General features: G+C 36.9%; 1 protein-coding gene and 1 non-coding gene across 3 annotated transcripts in view; one reads left to right on the forward strand and one right to left on the reverse strand.

The window, feature by feature from the left end:
• Nucleotides 1-200: 200 nt before the first annotated feature.
• CFAP70 (cilia and flagella associated protein 70) overlaps nucleotides 201-22,563 on the forward strand; it is a 78,628-nt gene continuing 56,265 nt past the window's right edge. The window contains exons 1-8 of one of the 2 annotated variants that reach the window (XM_068982516.1): nucleotides 201-263; nucleotides 1,423-1,612; nucleotides 6,597-6,695; nucleotides 6,866-6,945; nucleotides 11,991-12,170; nucleotides 14,536-14,718; nucleotides 16,582-16,676; nucleotides 20,054-20,153. In XM_068982516.1, the coding sequence (XP_068838617.1) occupies nucleotides 201-263; nucleotides 1,423-1,612; nucleotides 6,597-6,695; nucleotides 6,866-6,945; nucleotides 11,991-12,170; nucleotides 14,536-14,718; nucleotides 16,582-16,676; nucleotides 20,054-20,153 (990 nt within the window). The remainder of the gene's footprint in view (nucleotides 264-1,422; nucleotides 1,613-6,596; nucleotides 6,696-6,865; nucleotides 6,946-11,990; nucleotides 12,171-14,535; nucleotides 14,719-16,581; nucleotides 16,677-20,053; nucleotides 20,154-22,563) is intronic. The other variant, XM_068982517.1, reaches the window with a different exon arrangement.
• Nucleotides 14,125-14,197, reverse strand: TRNAS-GGA (transfer RNA serine (anticodon GGA)). The gene has a single exon. It is a non-coding gene; the product is annotated as a tRNA-Ser (tRNA).

The raw sequence follows: 22,563 nt of genomic DNA on the forward strand, positions 1-22,563 counted from the left end.
TAAAGCACTGCCTGTCTGGCATCAATGGTTGGAAAGAGGACAAAGCAGTACTGGAGTAAGGCATTTCCCTAGGTTTTCCCCTGGTATTGGTTATGATGTAATGTGGATAGTTGTGCAGCTGTAGAATATAAGGGAACAGATTCACTTCTTATGTTCACAGAGCTCAAAGAAGACCAGAGAGGTTTTGCCCAGGTGCTGATATGGAGCAGGTGTCATCGACAGGCAGACCTGTGCAGATCACTGTGACAGAGGGATATGACTTGGTAAAGTTATTTTCGGAAATTCTGGAAGTCCCTAGTTTATTCGTTCTTGAGAGCACTTTTGTCTTTAGCCTCCTGTCTCCCTGTCAGTCATCCTATTGCGGCTTGGGCAAGAATGTGTTGGGAACATTAGCAGGAGGAATGGAGTTCTGCATGTTTCTGTCCCACCAAATCCCATGGCTTTACATAGTAATGGCACTTCCTTCTCAGTGTTCCTGTACTCCAGTACTCTTGCCTGGAAAATCCCATGGATGGAGGAGCCTGGCAGGCTGCAGTCCATGAGGTCGCGAAGAGTCGGACACGACTGAGCGACTTCACGTTGACTTTTCACTTTCATGCATTGGAGAAGGAAATGGCAACCTACTCCAGTATTCTTGCCTAGAGAATCCCAGGGATGGGGGAGCCTGGTGGGCTGCCGTCTATGGGGTCGCACAGAGTCAGACATGACTGAAGCGACTTAGCAGCAGCAGCAGCATAATCTGCAAGTCATGTTAGTGTATATAAAATACCTGGCAATTTAAATACTAAACTTAATGAGGGTAAAACAGCTGGTTTTCATTTTCCTAAACAGCAGTTCCTTTCTCCTGAAAAGGATCTGAATTCTTCCAGAGCTTCTCTTGTGATTAATTTCATTTGGTGAAACTGCAGTATAATTATTAAACTTTAAAAGAATAATGAAATGTCAAAATATTCATTCAGTACTATGAAGTCAAACAGCTTATTCCAAAACAGGATATAATAAATGATCTCTACTTTATTTTAAAGGTATATATAAATGTGTATATATATATCTACATAACAGCAAAACACTAGAAAATATATTATTACAGGTAATTAGTTTTTCTATGTGCTTTCCTCACTTTTTCAAAACTTCCACTCCAATTAAAACAAAATCATAAAAAATTTCCACAGTGTGCTTTTATAATCACATAAACACAATAACTTATTTTTCAAAACTTCCAACTTAATGGCCTTTAAATAGAATATTGCATTTAGCTGCAACTGTATTTGTTTAATGACTTTCTACTTCCCCCATTTGTATTTGTGGTATAGCTTGTTAGAAAAATGTTTGAAATGTGTCAGTTTAAGTCACAACGGGTTGCCAGACATGTGGGAAAATTCTTTATTTGAATATAATTGTAAAGTATGTTTCTGTCAACAGAAAGGTTTTAAAGGAGATACTTCAGTTACCTTTATTCGTGCAGAATTCAATCAAGTGGTTCTGGGAGACTCTGCAAAAATTACTGTTTCTCCAGAAGGAACTGCAAAATACAACTTCACTTGCAGCTTTGAGTTCAATCCTGAAGGAGGAGGAATCGCTTTAGATGACCTCGCCCACAAACCTGTGTTCTGTAAGTCCTTGTGATTCTAGATACATTAATTATGTGAATGATCAGGGTATTCTGAGGTATTTAGTAGATCTTGTTGGGACAGATGAACACATCTTAACCTTTTTAATTTAGAAATAACACAGAATAATTTGAGTCTTACCTGGTTCTGGCAGCTGTCACCATAACCTGCTAATTTTAATCAGTTTGTATCAAAGACCTTTTGACATGTAACTGGACTTTTTAAAATGATTTAAATTTTTTTTTCCAAATTGGCTTTATTCTTTCCAGCAGTTGATAATAAAACACATATATGATCAAAAAAAGAGAGAGAATTTATACAATTTTAAAGAAACAGTAAGCAATAATATAGAAAGAAGTAAACATACTCTCTTATGAAAAAAAAGAACCCCAAGTTTGAAAGCAAAACCAGTGATATATAGATAATTTGATCTGTTCATGTGTACAACTCATTTTAATTTCCCTAAAAATATTATTTAATAACTATTTAGTAACTAGTAAGTTCTGTTAACAGTCAAACAAGAATGGAGATAATCCTCAAATAAATCCATGGGCATAAATGAATAGACATATAATTGGACTTTGCAGCGTTGGTCTCCTAAGCTGGTTTGGAAGCTTTTCCTTTGTATTCTTATATTTAGGGCTGTTAGATTTAGGGGGGGGGGAAAAAGCAAAAAACTATTTGAGACATATTTACACTAAAAAATTATGTGTTATCTGAAATTCATATTTAATTGGGCATCTGGCAACCCTATCTGTACTTCAGTATATTCACCATACTGTAGAGCAGTTTTTAACTATCTTCCTTTTTAGAGACACTTTTTGAAATCAGGCAGTATCTTATTTCAGAATTTCTAGCACCTAGAAATATCTGGGATATAAAAGGGCTAAAAAATATTTGTTGAAAGAATGAATGGATAAATAAATGGACAGTTTCTATATTCACACTTTTACAGTTGCTAGCTACATAATATTATCTCTGAAACACTTTGTCCCTAAACCTATATTCTAGGCTAAGTCTTTTTTTGTTTTATTTTGTTTTAATCCATATCCTTTTTTTTGATAGTGTGATTTAAAAGTTTTATCTTATTTATTTATTTTTATTGAAGTACAGTTGATTTCTAATGTTGTGCTTGTAAGGTAAGGGAGTTATAGAAGGCGAGGTTCAGAAAAAGAACGAGACTGGCACTTTATAGGAACAGATCACCTTTAGAGGCAAGAAGGGGCAGCAGTCAGATTAGCGAGCTGCTGCACTAACCTAAGAAATGAGTAAGTATATATAGGCATGTATGTGAAAAGTTACGGTCTTAAGGGGGCCCTGTTCTTCTCCAATGTTGTTCCAATCTCTTAAATGGCTGGGGCAAGGAATTTTGGAGATCGGTCAGAGGCTGAACCAGCTGGGAGCTGCATGTAATCAACCTTAATGTCCATTGTTTTCCTTTGTGTGAAAGTTCTTTGTTTTGTATAGAATGGTGGGGAGAACCTGAAGGGGAGTGTTAGCTCCAGGCTATTTTGAGTCAGGTAACTTTCCTTCAGTGCTAATTTCTACTGTACAACAAAGTGACTCAGTTATACACATACATGCATTTTTTTAAAATATTCTTTTCCATTATGGTTTATCCCAGGAAATTAGATATGGTTCCCTGTGCTATACAGTAGGACCTTGTGGTTTATCCATTCTAAACTTGATAGTTTGACTTATTAACCTCACACTCCCAGTCCATCCCTCTCCCTTACCCACTTTGCCTTGGCAGCCACAAGTCTGTTGTTATCTCTGTCTGTGAGTCTGTTTCTGTTTTATGGATAGGTTCATTTGTGCCATATTTTATTTATTTATTTTTGTTTTGTTTTGTCTTTTTTATTATTAACATTAGTAGCCTTGAGATATGTTTAAATTGCAATTGTCATTTTGAATGTTCACATTAAGATATACTATAATTTGACTTATGAGGACTTTTTTAATTTAAAAAGTTTTTATTGGAGTATAGTTGATTTACAATATTGTGTTAGTTACTGCCATACAGCAAAGAGTCAGTTACACATACATATATATCCACTTTTTTGTGCCATATTTTAGTTTCCACATAAATGTGATATCATATGGTAGTTGTCTTTCTTTTTTCGACTTACTTCACTTAAAATGGTAATCTCTGGTTGCATCCATGTTGCTGCAAATGGCCTCATTTCAATTCCATTATGTGTGTGTGTGTGTGTGTGTGTGTGTGTGTGTGTGTGTGTGTGTGTGTATGTATCCTCCTTATTCATTCATCTGTGGATGGACATTTAAGTTGTGTCCATGTCTTGGCTATTGTGAATAGTGCTACTATGAACAAGGGTACATGTGTCTTTTTTGAATTTTTTGAATTATGTATCTTTTTGAATTATAAATTATAGATGGATAAAATGTACGTACAAAATTAAATTATGTACCATAATTAAACAAACAGAGTAGTGAAGCCTTTCTAAGTATTTTACCAATGCAGAAGCCACAGAAGGAGAACAAAATACATTTTACATAAGCAACTATAAGATATCACAAACTGAGACACAGTTTGTAGTTCTGTACTTTCCCTTTAAAGAGCTCCTATATGCCAATTAAAAAAACACCTAGAACCTAATGGATAAATGCACAAAGCATATGAAAGAGATATGAAAATTTCACAGATAAAGAAACATAACTTACCGTTAAACATATGGAAAATGTTCAATCTCACTTTAATACGAGAAATAAAATTAAGCAGAGATTCCATTTTCACAATTAGCAAGATCACAGAGTTTAATAATGTAACATTTAGACAAGTATGTTACCAAATTGTATTAACTTTGCTAAAAATGCTGACAGAGGAACCTAAATTTAGAGGAAACAAGGATTGAGAAATAAATGCAGTGAGAAAGAAAAAAGATGAATCCAGAAGGTGAGATATTCTCTATAACTGTCCTGATGTCTTTAAGAAAGCAGTGCCATATTAAGAAAACATATGTGGGAGGAGGGACGGTTGTAAATGAAAAGAACATGAAGAAACATGACAGCCAATTGCAACATGTGTCCTTTGATACAAAACAGCTACAGAATAAATTTTAGGACAGTTGAGAAATGTTAGATGTAGACTGGGCATTAGATGCATTAAGTAAGGCATTATATTTAATGCTGTTGTGCATATTTACTAGATGTGATAGAGGTGTTGTGGTTATGTAGGAAAGTACTGTATCTTGGATTTAATATTTGGTAGTAAAATGTAAAGATGTCTGTAACTCACTTGGAAGTATTTCCACAAACCTGAAGCAAGTATATGCTAACTATTGTTAAACCTCTGTGATGGTTATCAGTCCAGTTCAGTTATCACTCAGTTGTGTCTGACTCTTTGCGACCCCATGAACCACAGCACGCCAGGCCTCCCTGTCCGTCACCAGTGCCCGGAGTTCACCCAAACTCACGTCCATAGAGTCTGTGATGCCATCCAGCCATCTCATCCTCTGTCATCCCCTTCTCCTCCTGCCCCCAATCCCTCCCAGCATGAGGGTCTTTTCCAATGCGTCAACTCTTTGCATGAGGTGGCCAAAGTATTGGAGTTTCAGCTTCAGCATTAGTCCTTCCAGTGAACACTCAGGACTGATCTCCTTCAGAATGGACTGGTTGGATCTCCTTGCAGTCCAAGGGACTCTCAAGAGTCTTCTCCAACACCACAGTTCAAAAGCATCAATTCTTCGGCGCTCAGCTTTCTTCACAGTCCAACTCTCACATCCATACATGACCACTGGAAAAACCATAGCCTTGACTAGATGGACCTTTGTTGGCAAGGTAATGTCTCTGCTTTTGAATATGCTATCTAGGTTGGTCATAACTTTCCTTCCAAGGAGTAAGTGTCTTTTAATTTCATGGCTGCAGCCACCATCTGCAGTGATTTTGGAGCCCAGAAAAATAAAGTCAGCCACTGTTTCCACTGTTTCTCCATCTATTTCCCATGAAGTGATGGGACTGAATGCCATGATCTTAGTTTTCTGAATGTTGAGTTTTAAGCTAGCTTCTTCACTCTCCTCTTTCACTTTCATCAAGAGGCTCTTCACTTTCTTCACTTTCTGCCATAAGGGTGATGTCATCTGCCTACCTGAGGTTATTGATATTTCTCCCGGCAATCTTGATTCCAGCTTGTGCTTCTTCCAGCCCAGCGTTTCTCATGATGTACTCTGCATATAAGCTTAATAGGGATATTCATGATACTGTGTGTGTGTGTTAGTCGCATCCAACTCTTTGTGACCCCATGGACTGTAGCCCACCAGGCTCCTCTGTCTAAGGGGTTTTCCAGGTAAGAATACTGGAGTGGGTTGCTGTTTCCTTCTCCAGGGGATCTTCCCAACCCAGGGATTGAACCCAGGTCTCCTGCATTGCAGGCAGATTCTTTACCATCTGTGCTACTCATTTTTACATATTTGAAATTTTGCATAATAAATATCAACACATACAAGGAATGATGCTGCAGTGAAAAGCCTGGTACATACCTTGCATGCTCTATAAATTACTCCAAGGTGTGTTAAGTCCTATGCTGGGCAATATGGGAAGATCTGGAACAGTGTTTTCAAACTACAGATGGTGATTTTTAGTCTTTCTGAAAATTGATTGAGGGAGTCATGACCAGTAATTTCTTGTACATGAAACATAATAGAAAATACCTAAGGATTTTGAGCTAGTAAGGATGAGTATTATGTGAAGCTTTGTTACAGTCATATGTATCAGTAAATTTATACTGATGTGTGTACATGATTCTGATCTAAAATCCTTTTTAAAAATAATTTGCATGGAAAGAAGTTTAATAAGTCACTGAGAAAGTCCAGCATCTACCACTGGAAGTTGCTAATAACGGTGCCTTCTCGAGTTTCCAGTTCATTTCTCTTAACTTGCTTCTCTGTGACAGTGCTTTGCTTGTTTGTACCTTGGTTATCTGATTTGTGAGTTAGACATGTTCTCATTTCTTTGTTTTGGTTTTTCTAGTAACAGTGACTGAAGTTTTACCAAAGGAAAAGAAACAGAAAGAGGAGAAGACCGTGGTTCTTGGCCAAGCTGTGGTGGACCTCCTTCCTCTGCTGGAAGGTCAGATGTGTGATTTGCTCAACAGCAGAAATAACCAAGCCCATAAAACTTAGTTCCAGAGAAGTACAAAAATCGCCCGCAATGAATTTGAGAGATGCGATGAAAAGATGAGCACAGCTATCTCTGCAAAACCCTTCCTGTTTTGGCTTGACCTGGGCTTCTTTTCACAGGAGAAAGTTCGTTTGAAACACTGGTACCACTGCACCCTGTGCCAGGTTCGCCCATAGAACCTTTTCGATCAGGTGTTAAGGTAATCAGAGTTTTAACTCTCCAACATTTCAGCCTGATGTTCAGTCAAGACTGTCTGCTCTTAAGGTTCAATTTAGTTGAGTCTAATTCGTCAGGCACCTTCTTTCCTTCTTTTCACAGGCACACATAGTGTTAGGTTCTGGGAAACAAAGATAAAAAAGGCAGAATCCTACCTTAGGAGTTCATAGTCCACTCATCAAAAGTTATGACCACCAGTATGATTAAATGATGGGGTGGGGTATATGGACACAGAGTAGATATCTGTTACTGTGCCCAGGGGTATATATAGGGAAGGTTTACCCATCAAAATACCTCTTTAACTATGTCCTGGTGGGTTAAATTAAATAGTATATGAGGCAGCTAACCCAGTTTCTGCATGGTAGCCTGCCCCTGACCACCGGAAGAGGGGAAGCATGAATCGGTAGGCTGTGCTACTGGTTTGTGTTCTGGGCCTTGTTTCAGTTTCTCCTGGCATCAGCAGCTTCTTGAGGCACTGCTGTTACCACTCTTGTGCAGGTACACACTCACTCTTCAGCAGACACCACAGCTGCCTTCTGTTTTGCACAAGCAAAGGAGAGAGAAAGGCCCAACTGTCCCAACTATTCTGAATGCAGTTCCCTGTTTAACAGTTGAGGTGGGCCCTTCCTGATTCTTGTGGATTCTGCCACAATCCACTCCTACATCTGCTGTGATTCTCTCCTCTTATTCTAGGATATGATTGTTTTTTTCCTGTTTTTTTTTTTTTTTGGTCGATCTGATTTAATTTTCTTTCTGTCTGTCAAGGATTCCTAAAACTGTGTAGTCCAGGGATGGCATTTCTTGTTCTTGGGCTGTTATAGCATTATTGCTTTATTGATGATAAGGATAATCATTTAGTATCTTTCTGTCATTTTATATGCTGGAAAGAGGTAGATATTTGAGCTCAATTTGCCTTCCTTGGTCCAGTGTCCCAGCCTCTGTGCTGTTGATTTCCTTTAAATCACTGTAGGGGAAAAGTTAGTCAAATGATTTGTCAGTCCTCATGACCTCTGCTCATAATATTCCTGTGTTTAATTGTTTCACATACTCAAGGAAAAAATATATGACAAGAGTTCTCACTAATTTTATATAGTAGCATATATACTAGTTTTTTCAAGACTCAGAGGCTAAAATGACATAAACCTGTCCTTGAAAAGGAGACTTCAATTTGTCATCTGGTATTCCTTATCATATTCAATAATACAAATTAGAAACCTGAGGGACATTCCACTTATCTTCTCGGAGACATATTGATGAGAGATACCACATTCTCCAATGTCTCTCCTTCTTAAAAATCTTTCCTCCCTTTGGTATTCTGATTTCTAGCTCACTGAGTCTACCTTCTTAGCTTCCTGAATTGCATCTCTTTCCCCTGGTGGTGGTGGTGGTAGTTACTAAGTCATGTCTGACTGTTTGCAGCCCCATGAACTGTAGCCCACCAGACCCCTCTGTCCATGGGATTTCCCAGGCAAGAATGCTGGAGTGGGTTGCCATTCCCTTCTTCAGGGGATCTTTCCGACCCAGGGATTCAAGCCAGGGCTCCTGCACTGCAGGCAGATTCTTTACAGTCTGACTCACCACTGAAGCTCCTCTCTTTCCTCTATCTGTTGCTTAGTATGAAGGTTCTGTCCTTGGTCACCTTCTTCTCTTAATCTGTGTTCAATTCCTAGGGAAGGGCTATCATCCATAAATTTGAGGGGAAGGGTATCATCCATGAATTTCACATGTAAAGTCTGACATTCTGAAATTCAGGAGAGGGATCTGAGCTGGAGCTGCTGAATTAAAAGTCTTCAGACCCCTCTCCTGAATTTCGGAATGTCAGACTTTACCATTACCTACTGATTTCTCTATAATGAAATTCCACTGAACATTTTAAAACTGAACTTAGCATCTTCCTTTTATTTTATTTTGGATAGTGGCATCACTCATTCATAAATCACAGGACATCTATAGAATCTATATTACTTCCATGACTGCTCACCCAGACTCTGACACTAACCTGCAAATTGGCCCTGCACCAAACCCAGCCTTTTCTGTATCCTCAGTGAGTGCCTTTGGAATCTCTCTTCTTAGCTTTATTCTTACACTTTACCACCTTATAATCTCTCACCTGGAACATTACAAGTAGACTTGTAACTGCCTTTGCTTTCCTCCAGTTCTGCCTTCCCACTGCTTGCAGAGTGACTTAAAAGTAAATACGATCTCATCTCTTCCCCTGCTTCAGTTCAGTTCAGTTCAGTCGCTCAGTCGTGTCCAATTCTTTGCGACCCCATGGACTGCAGCATGCCAGGCCTCTCTGTCCATCACCAACTCCCAGAGTCCACCCAAACCCATGGCCATTGAGTCAGTGATGCCATCCGACCATCTTATCCTCTGTCGTCCCCTTCTTCTCCTGCCCTCAATCTTTCCCAGCATCAGGGTCTTTTCAAGTGAGTCAGCTCTTCACATCAGGTGGCCAAAGTACTGGAGCTTCAGCTTCAACATCAGTCCTTCCAATGAACACCCAGGACTGATCTCCTTTAGGATGGACTGGTTGGATCTCCTTGCAGTCCAAGGGACTCTCAAGAGTCTTCTCCAACACCACACTTCAAAAGCATCAATTCTTCGGTGCTCAGCTTTCTTCACAGTCCAACTCTCACATCCATACATGACCACTGGAAAAACCATAGCCTTGACTAGATGGACCTTTGTTGGCAAAGTAATGTCTCTGCTTTTCAATATGCTATCTAGGTTGGTCATAACTTTCCTTCCAAGGAGTAAGTGTCTTTTAATTTCATGGCTGCAATCACCGTCTGCAGTGATTTTGGAGCCCAGAAAAATAAAGTCAGCCACTGTTTCCACTATTTCCCCATCTATTTCCCATGAAGTGATGGGACCCGATGCCATGATCTTCATTTTCTGAATGTTGAGCTTTAAGCCAACTTTTTCACTCTCCACTTTCACTTTCATCAAGAGGCTCTTTAGTTCTTCTTCACTTTCTGCCATAAGGGTGGTGTCATCTGCATATCTGAGGTTATTGATATTTCTCCCGGCAATCTTGATTCCAGCTTGTGCTTCCTCCAGCCCAATGTTTCTCATGATGTACTCTGCATAGAAGTTAAATAAGCAGAGTGACAATATACAGCCTTGACGTACTCTTTTTCCTATTTGGAACCAGTCTGTTGTTCCACGTCCAGTTCTAACTGTTGCTTCCTGACCTGCATATAGGTTTCTCAAGAGGCAGGTCAGGTGGTCTGGTATTCCCATCTCTTTCAGAATTTTCCACAGTTTATTGTGATCCACACAGTTGAAGGCTTTGGCATAGTCAATAAAGCAGAAATAGATGTTTTTCTGGAGCTCTCTTGCTTTTTCGATAATCTAGCAGATCTTTCAATGTCATTTCTGGTTCCTCTGCCTTTTCTAAAACCAGCTTGAACATCAGGAAGTTCACAGTATTGCTGAAGCCTGGCTTGGAGAATTTTGAGCATCACTTTACTAGCGTGTGAAATGAGTGCAATTGTGTGGTAGTTTGAACATTCTTTGGCATTGCCTTTCTTTGGGATTGGAATGAAAACTGACCTTTTCCAGTCCTGTGGCCACTGCTGAGTTTTCCAAATTTGCTGGCATATTGAGGGCAGCACTTTCACAGCATCATCTTTCAGGATTTGAAATAGCTCAATTGGAATTCCATCACCTCCACTAGCTTTGTTCATAGTGATGCTTCCTAAGTCCCACTTGACTTCACATTCCAGGATGTCTGGCTCTAGATGAGTGATCACACCATCGTGATTATCTGGGTCGTGAAGACCTTTTTTGTACAGTTCTTCTGTGTATTCTTGCTACCTCTTCTTAATATCTTCTGCTTCTGTTAGGTCCCTACCATGTCTGTCCTTTATCGAGCCCATCTTTGCATGAAATGTTCCCTTGATATCTCTGATTTTCTTGAAGAGATCTCTAGTCTTTCCTATTCTATTGTTTGCCTCTATTTCTTTGCATTGATCACTGAGGAAGGCTTTCTTATCTCTCCTTGCTATTCTTTGGAACTCTGCATTCAGATGCTTATATCTTTCCTTTTCTCCTTTGCCTTTTGCTTCTCCTCTTTTCACAGCTATTTGTAAGTCCTCCTCATACAGCCATTTTGCTTTTTTGCATTTCTTTTTCCTGGGGATGGTCTTGCTCCCTGTCTCCTATACAGTGTCACGAACCTCCATCCATAGTTCATCAGGCACTCTGTCTATCAGATCTAGTCCCTTAAATCTGTTTTTCACTTCCACTGTATAGTTATAAGGGATTTGATTTAGGTCATACACGAATGGTCTCATGGTTTTCCCCCCTTTCTTCAATTTAAGTCTGAATTTGACAATAAGGAGTTCATGATCTGAGCCACAGTCAGCTCCCGGTCTTGTTTTTGCTGACTGTATAGAGCTTCTCCATCTTTGGCTGCAGAGAATATAATCAATCTGATTTCAGTGTTGGCCATCTAGTGATGTCCATGTGTAGAGTCTTCTCTTGTGTTGTTGGAAGAGGATATTTGCTATGATCAAATCTTGGTAGCCTTACTAAAAAAGTTCATTCCTAGAGCTTTTCATGCTGCCAGAAATACTTTTTCACCTTTGAAAAACAGAGATATGTTGAAGAACATGATTTTAAAATATTTAATAAAAAACATAAAATTTTTTTCAGCTCTATATTTAAATTACAGAAATAATCATGAAATACAGACTGGCAATAAAAGCACCCTAATCTCACTCACTCATGTGCAACTATTAATAACATTTCGGTATAAAACTTTCTGATTCCTTGTCTATATGTATTTGTATTCATACTTGCCCTCAGAAAGGAAGGGCTCTAACTTTGAGATAAGATTCTCTTCTTGGCTTTATCTCTAAATTATGGGACCTAGAAAGAGTTATTTGACTCCTCTGTATGGAAATAATTAAACCTGACCTTCTTACCTTGAACAGTGATGTAAGATTCAAGAGAGATAATGTGAAACCTGGGGAGGCCACTGGTGTTTTGAAATTTCTGTGTAATTTTACTCTTTTATAGCAGTGCAGCCTTGAAGTTAAAGTATTTGTCGCGGAGCCCTTATTGACCCCAGCCCAGATCTCAGGAGGCAATCTTCTGAAGGTCACATTGGAGGCTGCCTACTCTGTGCCTGAATCCTTCATTCCAATAGGGCCGCTGCAGAACTACATGGTTGGTATGCAAGTTCCGTCAGCTGGAGAGGTAAAGACTTACAGCCCGATATTCACACAGATTTAGACACTCGTATGGCTATCTCTTCTTCTCCTTCTAAGATTTTATTCAAAGCAAGCTCTGTTAACAGCTGAGTTTTTTAGGCTCAAAAAAAATCAAGTTTACTTTTTTTTATACATGGATGTTAATTTTATAGTTTACATGTTACATATAGTCTGTGTATAATTTATATCAATAAATACATATTTATTGTGGAAAATATGTAAATCACTTAAAAACTGACAATTTTTGGACGTTGTATTTCTACAAAGATTACTTTTTGCATATATATTGTAAATTTTGTATAGTGTTTTACGTTATAGTCTTTTACTTCCAAGTTATTTCCTTAGTCCAGATTTCTATAGAATGATGTGTATGGGTCTTTTGAGGCTCTTAAAAGAGTTTTTCAAATTGCTTGCTAAAAAAGTATAATAGTTTCATCTGCTTTATTGCCATTTTACACTTTTTATGCATAGAAATCTCCAATTCCTTTTCACCATTCAGCACTCCCACCTGCAGTGCAGTTTCTCTAATATTTACCAACTCTTGTTATTTTCTTTTTTCATAATAACCATTTTAATAGGTATGAAGTAGCAAACCTTGTGTTTTGATTTATATTTCCCTAGTGAAATAAAAATTAAAGGATGCTGAGCATCTTTTCATGTGCTTATTGGCCATTTTATATCTTCTTTGGGGAAATATCTATTCAAGTGCTTTGCTCATTTCTGACCTGGGTTGTTTGTCTTTTTGTTGTTGGCATTTTAGGAGTCCTTTATATTTTTTAGCTGTTAATCCCTTATCAGCTGTGTGATTTGTAAGTAATTTCTCCCATTCTGTTGGTTGCCTTTTCTTATGCTGGTTAGTATCTTTTGATGCCCCAGAGTTTGCAATTTTGATGAAGTTCTATTTATCCATTTTTTAATTTTGTTATAACGAAGAAATCATTGCCAAATGCAGTGTCTAGAGGCTTTTCCCCTGTGTTTGCATCTAACAATTTTATAGTTTTAGCTCTTATGTTTTGGCCTTTGATCCATTTTTGAGTTAATTTTTGTATATGGTGTTAGGTAAGAACCAATCTCATTCTTTTGCATGTGAATAACTAGTCTTCTTAGAACCATTTGTTGGAAAGACTGTCCTGTCCGTATTGAATGGTTTTGACATCCTTAATTTTGTCAATTTTTGCTAGTATTATTGGGTTTTTTTTTTTTTTGAAGAGCAGATTTTCAAAGACTGTTACTCTACTATCCCGTAAAGGCCCCTCCTTCACAGAAGTTTTAAAACTTAACTCAAAGAATTAGAATAGTTGACTTACAGGTTATGCCAATTTTAACTTTTATAATAGACTACAAAATTGCTTTCCATAGTTATACCAATTTACATGTCCATCAACTATGTGTAAGAATACCATTAACTTTACAGTGCTGTCAACACTTAATATTTTCAGACTTTGACTCTCCCAATCTGCAGTTTAAAATGATATCTCATGGTTTTAATGTGCATTTCACTTATTCATGATATTTAGCATGTTTTTATTTAAATGTTGGATTTTCTGATTTGCTTTTCTCTAAATTATCTCTTTATAGACTTTGCCAATTTCCTGTTGCAAGTTTATTTTGGATGAATTGCAAATATAAAAGTATTTATATTTTTGGCCTTTGTCACATTTGTTTTGTAAAAGAATTTTTAAAAAGATACATTGTGACTCTCATATAAGTATAAAATGAAATAAAGGGATTAAACCAATTCAAACAAGAATCTGAACAAATGACCCAGATTTGTTCAGAGGTAAGGTTGCTTACCTTTTCCTGGTAAGTGAAAGTGAAGTCACTCAGTCGTGTCCGACTCTTTGTGACCCCATGGACTGTAGCCTACCAGGCTCCTCCCTCCATGGGATTCTCCAGGCAAGAGTACTGGAGTGCGTTGCCATTTCCTTCTCCAGGAGATCTTCCCTGACCCAGGGATCAAACCCGGGTCTCCTGCATTCCAGGCAGACGCTTTAACCTCTGAGCTACCAGGGAAGCCCCTATTTCTTGGTAAGCAGCCAGGAAAGTTATAATACATTTGCTGATAATTCAAAACTTATCATCAGCCATAGGGGAATAATGAGTTATATTTTTACTGGACAAAATACATGTGCATATCTATGGACAAGAATAATTTGCATTATTATCAATTTTCTATAAATTAAAGAATTATAAAATAGCACAAAGACAAATGAAGGACATAGGCCCCTCTTTAGACTCAGATAATCCCAGAAGGGTCTGTTAGACAATACCTGATACTCCATTGAAAAGACACTTCGATAATCTTTTTTTGTCCACTTCAGAGTCTCTTAACAAAATTTCCTGTTATATAGAAGGACTGTCCCATCTTCTTCAAGAATGGAACTCTGAAGGTTGGAGGGGAAAGAGAACCTGTTCCTCGGCCCAAAAAATGGCCTATTGCCAACATTCTGGCTCCTGGAGCTAATAACATTCCTGATAGTTTCATCGTTGGTGGTCCTTATGAGGAAGAAGAAGGGGAACTCAACCACCCTGAGGTGAAAGAATTAGATGGTTTTTTGGTGGTAATCTCAGTGCACTGACCTATGATAAAACATGTTTACAGTTTGTAAATCACTGTAACTCATATACATCCATTACCTCTTAAAACAGTTATGTCAAAACAATTATCTATAAAAATCTGATTAAAATATTTCCTGACTTAAGTCCAACAACCAAAATAATTGATATAATTCATATTTTACTGTTTATCTCATTTGCAATTTATTTATTTATGAGTAGGTTATAATATAGTCACAAGCTGAAAAAGCATGAAGAGAGATGCAGTTAAAGTCTCCCTGCTCTTCCTTGCCTCTTTTTCCTAATTCCTTCCTCGATCATCACCCTGATAGTTAACCTTCACTATAGTTTCTTGTGTTCCCTTTCGGATACTTTTTATGGATATAAGTAAAGCAAAAGTACATAATCAAAGGAAGACTCAGAAGCAAAAATGTTTAGAAAAGTGAAGTTTCCTAAAGATTCCTCACAAAGGGCGCAAGGGAGTCAGATTTCGGAAAGACTGGCTTACAGACATCGACATAGTAAAAGTCAGGGATCAGATTGTTTTTCTTTAGGGAGTCTGGATTTACAGAAAGTATTCAAAGTCTTGCTGTTTTCAGAACTAGAACCTGTCAGGAAGACTATGCTATTTTTGCTTTATTTCAACAGTGAAGTATTTATTTCTTTTTAACTGAGTATTATATAAAGTGCTTAATCACATTGGAAGCACAGAAAATGTGTTTTTACTTCACACATTCATACACACAAATACCTACATGTATTCTTTCCTTGTCATTTTTTTCCACAAATGGTGACATACTCACATACTTCTGCAACTTGCTTTTTTTACTTTATAGTATATGGTGGAGATTTTTCCTACCTAAGTATACGAAGAGCATTCTCATTCTTTTTCTTTATTTGTACTTGCTATATGATATGAAATAGTATGAACATCCTTTAATTTGCTTAATTAGTCTCCTGTTGGTGGACGTTTAAGTTGTTGAAATTATTCTTTTTATTCCTTCCTTTCTTCCCTCCTTCCCTCTCTCCCTCTGTTCCTTCCTTCATATTTTTCTACAACATATGTTTATCAAGGGCATGGGAAATTCTGTAAACACATTTGCAAATGTGTCTTGAACAAACCTAATCATTAGTGGAAACATTTGATGAAGTAATTTTATAGTGAGTGGTTGAATTACTTTAGCGTCTGATTCTAAATATTTTAAATAGAGCCACTTGGGAAGCCCAGAGATAAGGCTAGCAGTATTTTTAAAATATTGTGTAGTGTCTTTTCTCATCATTGTGATTACTAAAAATTCATGCTTTACTTTTATTAATATTTTCACCTAGATCAGATATTTTATTTTAGATATTTAGATTTTATGTTTCATTTTAGTTTGGGTAACTAGTTCTCAACCTTGGTTGCTCATCATAGTCACGTGAAAAGTTTTTAAAACAACAGTGGCCAAACTCTAACCAGGTCAATTGTATAAGAATTTACTTTTAAAGTAATACCAATGCCCAAGTTTTGATTTTTTGTTTTTGAAAGCTTCCAGATAATTCTAATATGCATCCAGGGTTGAGAATCATGGATTGAGGTTACGTGAATGAATATTTGGCAGTTAGTATTGGATTGATAAAAGGATAATATAAGTAATTTATTCTGTGTACTTTATTAATAGTAAAGTACTCAAAACTTTAAGATGGTGTTAGTGTTTTTAGTAGTAGTCATACTTAGAGTAGTAATAGTAGTAGTGATAAAACTATTATGATCAAATCCATTAAAAGAATGCCCTCCGAGGGAGCTGGAGGCAACCATGCCATTCTGAGAGAATAAAAGTCTCTGTCTTATGATTTTCTAGGATAGGGAATTTAGGAACCAAGCAGAATGCATGAAGAAAAGGATTACTTGGGACTTGGAAAGTCGCTGCTACCTTGATCCTCCTGCAGTGGTCAGGTAGGAAGAGGGAGGGAGTATGTCTAACCCATAGAGACTGTGGGAAGATATGTTTTACTATACTTTTATTTACAATTGAGTTAAGGTGATCTGAGATTCTCTTCTACCACATCTGCTAATAGCAGGCTTCTAGTGATGGTGGTTTAACCATGGTGGATTCTTCTCCTTCATATAAAAGATCAGACCTAGTATGTATGGTGGCTCTACAGTACTATTAGGTATGCAGGCTCTTTCTCTTTGCTCTACCTTCTTTAACGTGTGCATTCCATACACAAGGTTATCTCGTGGTTCAAGATGGCTGTTTGGATCTCTAGCCTGCACCGTCACATTCCTGGCAGAAAGTTGGAAGAGGCAACTGCTCATGGATTAAAAAAGGACACATGCTGGCTGTATTAGCCCTTTTTGTAGAACCTTCTTTCATCTCATTGCCCGTCTCTCAAAGAAAAAGAGACTTAGGAAAGTGTGGTTTTGTTGGACACATTGCCACCCATACCAGATCAGGATTTACTTACTAAAGCAGAACATGACACAGTTTTGTGTGGTTAACTGTCAATCTCTGGTCACAGTGACCTAGTGATTAGGGAGAAGTGAGACATAAGGGATTATCAATATATGTATTATCTGAATGAAAATATATACATTTTAAAATTAATAGGATATTTTTAGAACAGTTTTAGAATTATGAAAAAATTGATCACATATTTCAGAGTTCCTATATACCCAATGTGATCGTAGTGTATAATATAAATGTGCATTGTTAGATTTGATTTGCTGATACTTCATTAAGGATGTATTGTTGCTATTATTACTTTGAACAGTTATCTATTTGACTAATTAAAAGTAAGAAAAAATTTAAATTTATTTTACCTAAATCTGTTTCATTCTTATTCTCTTTTTTTTTTAATTTAATTTAATTTTATTTTTTTATTAAATTTTAAAATCTTTAATTCTTACATGTGTTCCCAAACATGAAACCCCCTCCCACCTCCCTCCCCATAACATCTCTGTGGGTGATCCCCATGCACCAGCCCCAAGCATGCTGTATCCTGCGTCAGACATAGACTGGCGATTCAATTCTTACATGATAGTATACATGATAGAATGCCATTCTTATTCTTATTCTCTTCTTGCCTTTATATGGATCCACATTTCCGACCCATCTCATATCTTTCTGTGAAGACTTTTAGCATTTCATGCATCACAGGTTTACTGGCCACAACTTATTTCCATTTTTGTTTGACTAACAGTCTATCTTTCCTTCATCTTTGAAGGATAATTCCAGTAGATACAGAATTCTAAGTTGGTAGTTCGTTTCTTTCAGAACTGTAAGTATTACACATCATTCTCTTCTTGCTTGCATGATTTCTGAAACGAAATCCAAGATAATTCTTATCCTTATTCCTCTATAGGTAAGTTTTTTTTTTTCCTCTGACTTCAAGATTTTCTTTCTCTTTGGCTTTCTACAATTTGAATATGATATACCTAGGTGTAGATTTTATGTATATATATATTTATTTATTATACTTGGTGCTCTCAGCTTTCTAGATCTGTGGTATCTGTCATTAATTTGGTAAAATGTGCAGCCATTGTGACTTCAAATATTTCTTCTGCTCCTTTCTCATTTTTTTGCCCCTTCTGGTATTCCTATATACCTTTTGTAATTATCCCACCGTTCTTAGATATTCTTTTGTGATTTAAAATTTTTTTTCTCCTTTCTGTTTCAGTTTGGAAAATTTTTATTGGCTCAGTAGCTTCAAGATCACAGATTTTTTTCCCTCAGTTATGTCCAGTCTGTTGATAAGCCCATCAAATTAATTTTTCTTTTTTGTTAGTGTTATTGCTTTCCAACATTTCCTTTTGATTCTTTCTTAGAACTTCCATCTCTCTACTTATATTACCCATCTGTTCTTACATGTTTTCTACTTATTCCATTAGAGTCCTTATCATATTAATCAGTTATTTTAAATTATCTACCTGATAATTTCAAAATCTGTGTCATATCTGAGTCTAGTTCATATGATAGCTCTGCCTCTTCAGATGATATTTTTCTTACTTTTAGCATTTCTTATAGTTCCTTTGAAGGCTGGACATTATGTTTTGGGTAATAAGAAATGTGGTGATTGGGTTTTTCAGTGTGAGGTTTCATGTTAACTGGGTTGGGAGGTAGACTGTATTTAATACTTTCTATAGCTGTAAGTGCTAGAGGCTTCAGTGTCCTTTTACTTCTTCCCTGTTGTCTTTGGATTTGCTCAGAGCTTTTTCCCAAATAGGGTATGTGTTTTGCAGATTCTCAGTTATAATTCACTGTTATTATACTGGATCCTGTTGAATGGTGGTAAAGTGTTGGGGAAAGGAAGTTTTCTATAATCCTGTGATTAAATCTCAGTATTTCAATGAGTTTGAGTCCCGAGGTTGTAACTTCATAAGTGTGTCTTTTTTTCTTCCTCTTCTCATGTGAGAGAGGAAGGCTAAATAGGGCTAGAGTTGTCTCATTGCCCTTTCCCTGGGTCAAATAAAACTCTGATGAAGTAGTTTGCCTTACAGAGAAGGCCTTTATTACAGAGAACACTCTGGACATATTTTAATACAGTTACTTTTCCCTTCCTTCTTGCTAAGACAATTTTTCTCCTGTTTTCACCATAAGAATCTGATGGAGCTCCTTGATTTAAACCCTAAGAAAGTGTGGAGACTCCCTAAGAGTGGGCACCCAGGAGTTTTTAACTCTCTGGTTAGTTCATTCTGTCTCCGGCAGTTTTTCACAATTATCTTTAAAGTGTTTCTACCAGTTAAACTGGCTCTAGTGGCCTCTGATACCTGTAAGCTAATCTTAGCTATGCTTCTCTGTACTTGCTTGTTTCTCTATTTTTCAAGGTGGTGATTTGCCATATGAACTTAATTCTTAGGTGGATCTAAGAAGTCATTGATTTTTTATTTGAGCAGCTTTTTTCTTGTTGTGAAGACAAGAATGACAGCTTTCAAGCTCTTTATGTGTCCAAGGTGACACTGGAAGTCCTACTGTGATTACTTTCACAGTAGAAATAAATGTATTTTGTACTTTGTGCATACTTGTTTGATTATTTCTTTAGAATTAATTGCTAGAAGTAGAATTTCTGGGTCAAGGACTATGAACATTTTAAAGACTTTTGATTTATATTGTCAAACTGCTCTCAAAAACTACAATTTGCTTCTCCTAGCAATATAGGATAATTATTTTTGGAATTTTATAACTATGAGAAGGTTTTAAAAGTTCACATACTGAATAAGAATTTTTGCATATAAGTATTCCACTTTTAAAGAGCGGAATACTTCATTTTAACCTTAATTATACTAATCCCCTTTTTGCATATAATGCTAATGGGCTGATTCTTCATTTGCAGTTTTCAGAAGCGAATTGCTGATTGCCGATTTTGGCCTGTAGAGATCACAAGGGTTCCTCTGGTTGCTGTGCCCAAAGGAAAATCTGCTAAATTTGAAAAGGTAAATTTGTTCACTTAAAAAATATTTGTAGAAGAAATGCTGTGTCAGACCCAGCCTATTACTCTGCTTCTGATTCTGATACCAAAGGAAACTGTGAACTGTGTGGCTGTTCCCTAGGGTAGCCAGCTCATCTTAATTTGCTTAATATTAATAATTTCCCAGTTTTAGTGCTGCAGGTCTCCTGTGTCAGGAAACTCCTCGTTCCTGGCAAATCAGAATGACTGGTAACCCTAGTTCCCTGTGTCCACTAAAAATTATTTAGGCTTTATTCTCAGATATCCTGTTTCCCTTTAGCCCTTTGTTATAGTTTTACCACGAGTAAAACTATGAAATAGCCTTTGAATACACCAAAAGTAGCTAAATATTGGCTGTATGGTTCAACCTAATACATCTTTCCAAATTTATTTTAGACTGACCTACTTAAAATGTTTTAGCCTGCTAATTTTCATAGATGTGCTACTATTCTGTAAAGATATAGCTTTGATGAGCCTGGAACAAGTTCTCTACTGTTTTTTGTTTGTTTATGATAAAAATAAATGCATTTGTCCGAATGACTCTATTTCCAATTCATCCCACTGATGATGCCAACAGTTGCTTCCTATCCTGCTGAGAAGGAAACCACAGGAAGTAGGTCAATCAATGTCTACTGCAGAAGACCTTTTTTGAAAAAAATTGAAATATAGTTGTTGCACAATATTGTTAGCTTTTCAGGTGTACTGCATAATGATTTGACTGGGAGGGATTGGGGGCAGGAGGAGAAGGGGATGACAGAGGAGGAGAAGGCTGGATGGTATCACTGACTCGATGGACTTGGTGACTCTGGGAGCTGGTGATGGACAGGGAGGCCTGGTGTGCTGCGATTCATGGGGTCGCAAAGAGTCGGACACGACTGAGCGCCTGAGCTGAACTGAACTTATGGTTATTGATATTGAACATCTTTTCACATATCTGTTGGTCATCTGTATGCCTTCTCTGGAAAAATGCCTATGAACATCTTCTGCCCATTTTTAAATCCAGTTGTTTGGGTTTTTTTTTTAAATTATTATGTTGTGTTGTATGAGTTCTTTGTACATTTTGGATATTAACCCCATTTTGAATATATAGTTTGCAAATATTTTCTCCCGTTTAGTAAGTGGCCTTTTCGTTTTGCTCATAGTTTCTTTTCCTGTGTAAAAACTTCTTAGATTGATATAGTCCAATTTATTTTTACTTATGTTTCCCTTGCCTGAGGTGTCTTATCCAATAAATATTGCTGTCAAAGAGTGTATTGCCTCTGTTTCTCTCTAGAAGCTTTATGGTTTCAGGTGTTACATTTAATCTTTTATCCATTTTGAGTTTAGTCTTGTATACATTTTGAGAAAGTAGGCCAGCTGATTCTTTTGCATGTCAAGTTTTCCCATCACCATTTATGGAGGAGGCTGTATTTTTCATGGTGTATCCTTCTTTCCTGTGTTATAAATTAATTGACCATATGAGTGTTATTTCTTTTCTCTCTATTCTGTTCCACTGATCTATGTGTGTGTTTTTGTGCCAGTACCATACTGTCTTTTATTACCCTAGCTTTGTAGTATAGTTGAAATCAGGGAGCATGATATCGTCAGCCTTATTCTTCTTTCTTGAGATTGTTTTGGTTATTCAGAGTCTTTTGTGGCTCCTTTTAGGGCCTTTAGAGCCTCCTTTTGTGGCAAATTTTAGAATTATTTGTTTTAGCTCTGTGAAAAATGCCCTTAGTGTTTTGATAGGAATTGCATTGAATCTTTAGTGCCTGCAGAATAGTTTTTTAACAATATTAATTCCTTCAATCCATAAGCATGGTATATTTTTACATTTGTTTGAGTCGTCTTCAGTTTCTTTCCTTAGTGTCTTGGACTCTTCAGAGTACAGGTCTTTTGCCACCTTACTTATATTTATTCCTAGATAGTTTATTTTTTTTGATGTATTTTTAAATGGGAGCATTTTCTTATTCTTTCTGATAATTCATTGTTAGTATGTAGAAATGCAGTGGATTTCTGATATTGATTTTATATCCTGCAAATTTATTGAATTCATTTATTAGTTCTAGTAGTTTAGGGATGGCATCTTTAGGATATTCTGTATACAATACCATGTCTGCAAACAGTGGCAGCTTTATTACTTCTTCCTTTCCAATTTGGATTCCTTTTTTTTCTTTTTGTTTTCTGAGTGCTGTGCCTAAGACTTTTAATACTATGTTGAATAAAAGTGGTAAGAGTGAGCATCCTTGTCTTGTTCTTGATCTCAGAGGAAATACTTTCAGCTTCTTACCTTTGAGGATGATGTTGGTTTTGGATTTGTCATATATGGCCTATATGATGTTGAGATGCATTTCCTTTATACCCACTTTCTTGAGGGTTTTTAATCATAAATGTATGTTGAATTTTATCAAATGCTT

This window comes from Capricornis sumatraensis, chromosome 10 (assembly GCF_032405125.1).
Source record: "Capricornis sumatraensis isolate serow.1 chromosome 10, serow.2, whole genome shotgun sequence".
Lineage (NCBI taxonomy): Eukaryota > Metazoa > Chordata > Mammalia > Artiodactyla > Bovidae > Capricornis > Capricornis sumatraensis.